Here is a 7,029-nt window from a genome sequence, read left to right on the forward strand (position 1 = left end):
CACACCATGGATCAGACAGTGAACCCGTGGTGGGCGGCCAACAGGGATGCGGTCAGGGACACCCTGTGGCACAAGTCTTGCCACCCCATACTGCCCAGTCTCAAGGATCAGTTTGTTTTTAAGGGATGAGAAGGTAGCTCAGATGTGTCGCGCAGCTGGTCCGAAGAGCAGTGCCACACGCCTGCCTGCACGCAACGCGGGTGATGGCCACCTACTTGCTGGTGATGCGCCAGGTGGACATCATTTTCGTGGCCGCCGGTGGGGGCATCGACTACACCTTCTTGGGCACACTGGAGGCTTACGCCAAGGCGGTGACCCAGGTAATTGCTGAGACCAAGCATTCCTATGCAGTTGGGCCGGGCGCCCAGCGAGGCTGCAAAGAAAGCCCCCATTGACGCGGCCATGGCAGCTGTCAACGTCCCGAAGGTGTTGGCTGACTCGGGCGTGAACTCGACGAACTGGGAGTCCTGGGTGGGGGATGCGATTAAGGCAGCGTCTTCTGCGGCTGCCATGGCGTTCGGCTATTACTGGCCGCGGTGGACGCAGCCCAGGGTGCGCTACCCGCCGGGCGCACGACCGGACAGGTGGACACATTGCGGCAGGCTTACTGCCTGGACAAGTTGCGCAACCAGGCGATGATGCCGTTTGCGGAGGAGACCAGGGTTTATGCCTACTACAACACTTGCCGTCAGGACCCAGCTGGGGTCCGGTGCTTTGTTGATTTCAACAGGTTATGAGCCCCGAATGGCGCATTGCGCTGCCGAGAGCTCGCCAGATCGATACCCACTGGCTGCTGCCCAGAGAATGGGAGACCGGGATGAGGCACGGGGAGGCCCGGAGCGAGAGAGTATTGCGGGGAGGGTGTTTGAAATGATTGACACTCATAAACCAGCGAATGGTAACCACAGTAATAGGGGGTCCTGCGCTTTGCTGGTCTTAACAGGTTATGAGCCCCGGGTAGCACTTCTTAACAGTAATTGCGGTCAAACTACGGTAACCCCTGTCGGTCACAGAGGTTGCGGGGGGCCCTCAGCCCTGACTTGCAGACCTCTGCACGGCAGGTCCTTAAATGCCCTTGTCTTTAGTGGCCCTTGATGCAGATTCGCCCCTGAGCCCCTGGCCCTGCAACTGTATCGCGTGTGCCTGCTGGCGGAAAACCGTTGCGGGGAACACATGTTTCTGGCCGGTACGGTCAGCACAACACAGAGTAATGCACACATGCTGATGCTTGGTAACCCGCTGACACAACAACAACAACAAAAGCCCTTGGCCCCGGTGGCGTTTGTTCTTGTTTTGGTGTTCTATATGCGGGAGAGCGTGCGAATAGGCTGGCCAGCCGAAGCGGGGCCAGGTAGCCTGTCCTGGGATCCCAGAGGGGGTGTGGCGCCTCTCGTGCGGCTCTTGCGTAGTCCGGTTCGCAGTTTTCTGCGCCGCTGTGTTGCCTAGCCAGGGGTTGGGAGAGCGCCCCGGCTGGCGTAAGTGAGGGGTTGAGGCGCGCGGGGAGGAACAGACGGACGTAGCCGCGCGCCTCGGCCCTGCGCTGTGTTCCGGCCTGGTCAGGGGCCCCCGTGCTCGTCCCTTCTCGGAACGAACCGCCCACAGCGTAACATCCCATTAACAACAAGAACATATGATGGTGCTAATTGTGCAAGCTAACCAGCCTACGGAAGCGGAAACACAAAGCATCATCTCAGAACGGACCTAGGCAGCCCTATTATTACACCGAGATGTGCGCGCTGGGCGACCGCGATTTCGTAATAGCTCTGCCACTCGTCAACATGGGTTAAGGAATTTGGGGCCGTTGTTGTGCGAGTTACTTCTATCCATATAGGAATAAATGATTACTGTCCATCAGTCCCTATGATGCTAACGAATTTCCCTTTAAACCGTTGTACGGCAGTCTTCGGTCATACTGCAGTCGTCAATGAAAATGCATAGAAACGCATGAGACATATATAGAATCATTACAATCTTCATGGACGTTCCTTAAATGCCTAAGATTGTCATACAGAGCGAACAAAGTACCATTTCGCCCTGCCCGTGCGCAGAGTTGTAGCCTAAAATGGTCACCGCAGGAGATTGCGACATGAGACCTCAAAAGGATATAGAAAAGCAGCCCTTAGTTGCTCATCAGCAGCCTAGCCTTCTCGACGTGAAGGAACTGGGCTCCAGGACAGTTCTCATCATCCTATACTATGCGTTCTGCTCATCACTTATGTTGGTTATTAACAAGCTTGCGATTCACCATGTCCCCGCGCCAGCATTCATCCTCTGCTGCCAACTTGGCGTGTCCGTCGCCGCTGTACTAGTAGGGAGTGCCGCAGGCTGGCTCGTCGCAGACAAGCTGGAATGGGATAAGCTTCTAAAGTTTGTGTGGGTTGTGATCGGGTAAGTCCGTGTGAGACAAACGTGCTGCTACACGTCTAACTGTACGTTCGTGCACTGAATGTTTCCTTGCCAGCCCCCCTACGGTGATTAAATCGCCATCCAGGTCTAGACACCTAACCCTAATTTGATACACAGCTGCAACCATGACCACAACTGGGGAGGGAACTCACCGCCGTGGCTGCTGCTGCTGCTGCTGCTGCAGCTTCAGCAGCACGACAGACCCCACGGCACGTGCACACATGCACAGACATGCCTGCAACTGAGAACAGGGATGTCATCTTTCACATATGCAACATCACTTCAACCTTCTGACTCACAGCACACAACCAGTTGGCTTACATCCATTCAGCCAACTGCCCTTGGTAATCGATCGTCTAGATGGGTTGATGTTCAAGATTACGTACTTACGCACGTGCATGGACGGTCAGTGCGCACCATTTGAGGATGCCGCTGTCGGGTAATCACCACTACGTATATCTGCTGCTGCTGCTGCTGCTGCTGACGAGCCTGCCGCATTCCTTGCACCAGCCGTCCTCTTCCTGCTGTATCGGCACACATGCATGGTACACGCCATCGATCCGCAATACATGTCTACATGTCATCCATGTACTCAGATTCCTGGGGACCCTTGTGGCCAACATCAAGGTGCTTCAGAACGCCAACGTGGAGACCTTCATCACCTTCCGATCATCCACACCCCTGGTTAGTTGACAGTCCATGGGGATAGCATATCTCCAGCCAGGCCGAGGCCTGGCCGGGCCGGGTCAATTCAACCGCTGCCGCGTCAAGTTTTGTTTTACCAAAGACATCGGCTGGTTTAATTGCGCGCGTGCTGCTAGCTATCAGTCTATGCACGCATACATCAGCCTTTTTTTCGTGCACACTCTGCTGTTAATCTGCATGTGTTCATGGCTGCTGCTGTCGCTGCTGTTGCTGCTGCATCCTTGGCTACCCCGACGGGATGGCCGCACGCAGGTTCTATCTGTCTGTGATTATTTGTGGCTTGGACGCGCATTCCCGAACGCCCGGTCATGGGCATGCTTGGTGGTGCTGCTGCTGGGATCTGCGGGCTACGTCCTCGTCGACGCGAACTTTAAGTTAACAGCGTACTTTTGGTTGATCCTTTGGTAAGCCCGTAACTACCGCGAAGTCTATTGCTCAGTTTGTGTATGTTGGGTTGTTGGGTTGGCATGAATTCGCTTCGTTGCGTTGCAGTGGCCGGTAGGCGGTGCACTGTTATTAGGCTAGGTTTGGCAAACGCGTTTATGTTCGTTGGGGATGGACTGGTAGATTGTATCCATCAATCGATCGGTACCTCCACAGCCACGATCGATAAAAAAGTGTCTAGCCGTGTGCCTGGATCGGAAAGGTTCATACTGCTCTGAATAAGTAAAATTGCCCTTAACCGTAGCTCGGGCAGCTACTAAGGAGTCGATAGATGGGCATGTCTGGATAAGTCGTACGATTCACCACCTCCCTCCATGTACATGTGTAAGGATGGTGAACATTCTCGGGCTTTTGCCATCATCACACATAGAGGTCCATAGAGGTTATGCATGGTCCCCATCGCCTGTCGCATACTCCTGATCCCCTATGCTCCGCAGCCACCCGCTAGCCAAATGTTCAGTACAAAGCTGCAATCCCATGGTTACTTTAGGGCCAAAATCTTATTGAAGGCAAGCCAGCTCCCCAGCGGCATATGCCTTCCTAACCTACGTGAATTGCTCGATGGCACAGACACACATTGAAATGAATATTGTGCATGTTGCCTGCCGGCATTTCGGCACTTCATCTGGAATTTGCTGCATAATCAAACTGCACGCAGGTACGGATTCTTCACCTTTGACACAGTGTACGTCAAACATATGTGCGACACTGTCAAGATGACGAATTGGGGCCGGGTGTACTACACAAACTTCTTGGCCTTTGTGCCCCTCTTCATGGCCCTGCCGTTTTTGAACGAGCCCGGCGTTCTGATGAACCTGGAATGGAGCTTCGGTGCCATTGCGACCCTAACAACATCCTGCGTTCTGGGTGTGGCCATGTCCCACGCGTCATATCTATTGCGAGAAGCCGTGTCGGCGACACTGTTCACCATTGTAGGCATCATCTGCAAGGTGGGTGCCGGTGTGCGTAATGTATAGTGTGTGCATCATCTTCTTCCGTTGTTATGTTATGCGTGATGCAAGCTATGTATCCATCCACCGGGCTGTGCTATACCGCTTGTTTTCATGAGTAGTTGCCGTACTGCTTAGGGGTCATACAGACAAAGAGGTACAATGCCAGCATACGCTTGCTTCCCTGGGAGGAGCTGAGCGTGCTTGCAGGTACCTCTCCATCCACACTATCCCTAAGCAGTACGGCAGAAAACTGTAAATTTTTTAAACAACGAAAGGATACCAAGGTCTTCTGTGTATTTGCTGAGAGTGAACTCGGTTGAATGTTGTTTGTGTGCATGGCTGGGCTGTATAGGGCTGTATGGTGTAAGTCCAGGAATGTGATGGAAAGAGTAATTTTCGGGCTTCTGCTGCCTGTAGCATCCAAAAGCAGAGTTGCATGGTTGCCATGGCTCTCTTGTCCAGGTTGGGCGGCATTTTGAGCCGACGTTGAAGTGTTGACCATCCAGCTGTCAGCTAAAAGGCTTGTGTGATAGTCACCTAGTTTGCACTTGTTGGTGGTCACCATACAAATGCTGCCTAACGTAGCGATGGCCACGATTTCCAACTTGAACAAGGGAGCCATGGTTACGGATTGCAACTCTGCTTCTGGATGCTGGAGGTTACATAGGACCTGCCAACTGACTGGTGTCATCAACTCTGCTCCTGGTCAGCTCTATAACCGTGTTTGTCACCATCCATCGGCATGGGGATGCATCGATCCTCTTCCAGTCAAGGAAATTGTTTATCATGTGCTATGACGGGATCGATTCCAGAATCTTCCAGGGTCACTCTGCCATGCCTTAGCATATTTGCTGTGTCTGGAGCGATCATAGGTATGTAAGTCGTCATCAGTCAAGCACTCTTAACACCACTCCTGCTGCCGTCTCCGTAATGCCCTCAGGTCGTCACTGTAATAATCAACATCATGATTTGGGACAAGCACGCTTCTCCCACTGGCATCGCTTTTCTTCTTGTCTGGTGCGTACACACAACTGCTTGTGGCAACCTGAACGGTTCGATCCCTGGTCTTGCTAGATGAGTAGTCCGATAATGTGGGTCAGCTGCTTCTGATAAACTGATAAGATAAAGACGAGGGAAGCTCGCGATTACCCGGGCCCTTCAAGGAGATGCTATTCCAGCTCATCAGGGAGTTAGTCCTCAGGTTTAATGGCTGGACGAAAAATGGTTGCCAGGAAGATTTCTACCGCAACATATTGAGAAAGCTAGCGCACATGGAGCCCGTCTTATCTTCACTCGTGCATGCATGCTAGCTACTTACCGGGCAATGAACGATAACCTTGAGTTGAGGAGCTTGTATGAGTGTGGCTGTCCGGTGCCTTAGGTTGAGATGCATGTACAAATGATGTAGCTGCCCGGTGATGCATGTGTGTGTGTGTGTGCACACGCGACCATGGACAGGGGTTACACTGCGTGCACATCTGTCTTGATACAAGAACTGTATGTGTGTTTCCTTGCTTGCAGCGTATTTGCCGGCACCTTCTATGAGCAGGCACCCAAGAGGAATAAGCAGCAGCAGCCACAACAGCAGGAGGCAATTCCATTGGTGGCGAGGACTAATGCTGCGTCATGATTGCCTCCACTGTATCTAATAACTACTGGCTCGGCTGTGGGGGGGAGAAGCACGCTCACAACCAGGCCATGTATTGTAATGGGAGACTTAAAGCCAGGCAGGCCGAAATCGATAGCAGCTACACGTGACCGGATTCGTTCGCTGGATTGCCAAAAGCATGCAGGGGTTAAATGGACAGGAATGACCATCCATGAAGGCTGGCAGCGGCTGGTAGCCTGATTGATTCACTGTTATAATAGCTGATCCTCCCTTTCTGCTGTTTTAATTCTGCTCTTTCGGTGTTGATCGTGTTTTCCTTTCCTCCGTATTGGTTAAATAAACTTGCTTTCGTTGTATGCTCAACCAGTAATGGTCCGTGACCATTTCCCCACCTACAGTTAGTTAGTGCTGCTGTTTGCTGCTGCTGTTTGCTGCTTCAAGGAAACACATGTTTCACCACGTTTCCTGCATTGCGGGGGGAGTTAGTGCTCTGACTGCCATGTCTTATCATCTCGCTGCTGATTTGAGGATGCCGGATTCCCCCATCTGCCACGACAAGGCAATGCCAGGCAAGCGTGTATCTACTGCGCTGCGCTTGTTTCTTTGCATCTTCATTCTTTTTCCAACAAAGCGGATGTACATCGATCACGATCACTCATTCTCGACAGTCAGCCAAGCTAGTTATTAGCTCGACACTTACGTTTGTAGCAGATACATCATCTGCTCATCGATTGTGGGGCAGGAGGGTATTGTAACTAGGGAGTGTGTGTATGTATGTACGCATGTCAACGGTGAATGCGTGGCTCTAAACTGTATCTTGTGGACCTGACGCCGCGTGCACATGTATGGTGCTGGATTCGGTTTCCGCTGCTTCAACACTGTGTGACAGCATGCAGCAATCTTCCTCACATA

General features: G+C 52.4%; 1 protein-coding gene across 1 annotated transcript; it reads left to right on the plus strand.

The window, feature by feature from the left end:
* Window positions 1–2,086: 2,086 nt before the first annotated feature.
* On the plus strand, window positions 2,087–6,770 carry VOLCADRAFT_80147 (uncharacterized protein; the record flags this gene model as incomplete). The annotated part of the gene is made up of 6 exons (XM_002948171.1): window positions 2,087–2,388; window positions 3,003–3,090; window positions 3,364–3,515; window positions 4,214–4,505; window positions 5,449–5,525; window positions 6,030–6,770. 6 exons carry the CDS (start codon window positions 2,087–2,089, stop codon window positions 6,136–6,138), a joined length of 1,020 nt encoding a protein of 339 aa, XP_002948217.1. The 3' UTR covers window positions 6,139–6,770.
* Between the last annotated feature and the right edge of the window lie 259 nt (window positions 6,771–7,029).

Source organism: Volvox carteri, assembly GCF_000143455.1.
Source record: "Volvox carteri f. nagariensis unplaced genomic scaffold VOLCAscaffold_9, whole genome shotgun sequence".
Classification (NCBI taxonomy): domain Eukaryota; kingdom Viridiplantae; phylum Chlorophyta; class Chlorophyceae; order Chlamydomonadales; family Volvocaceae; genus Volvox; species Volvox carteri.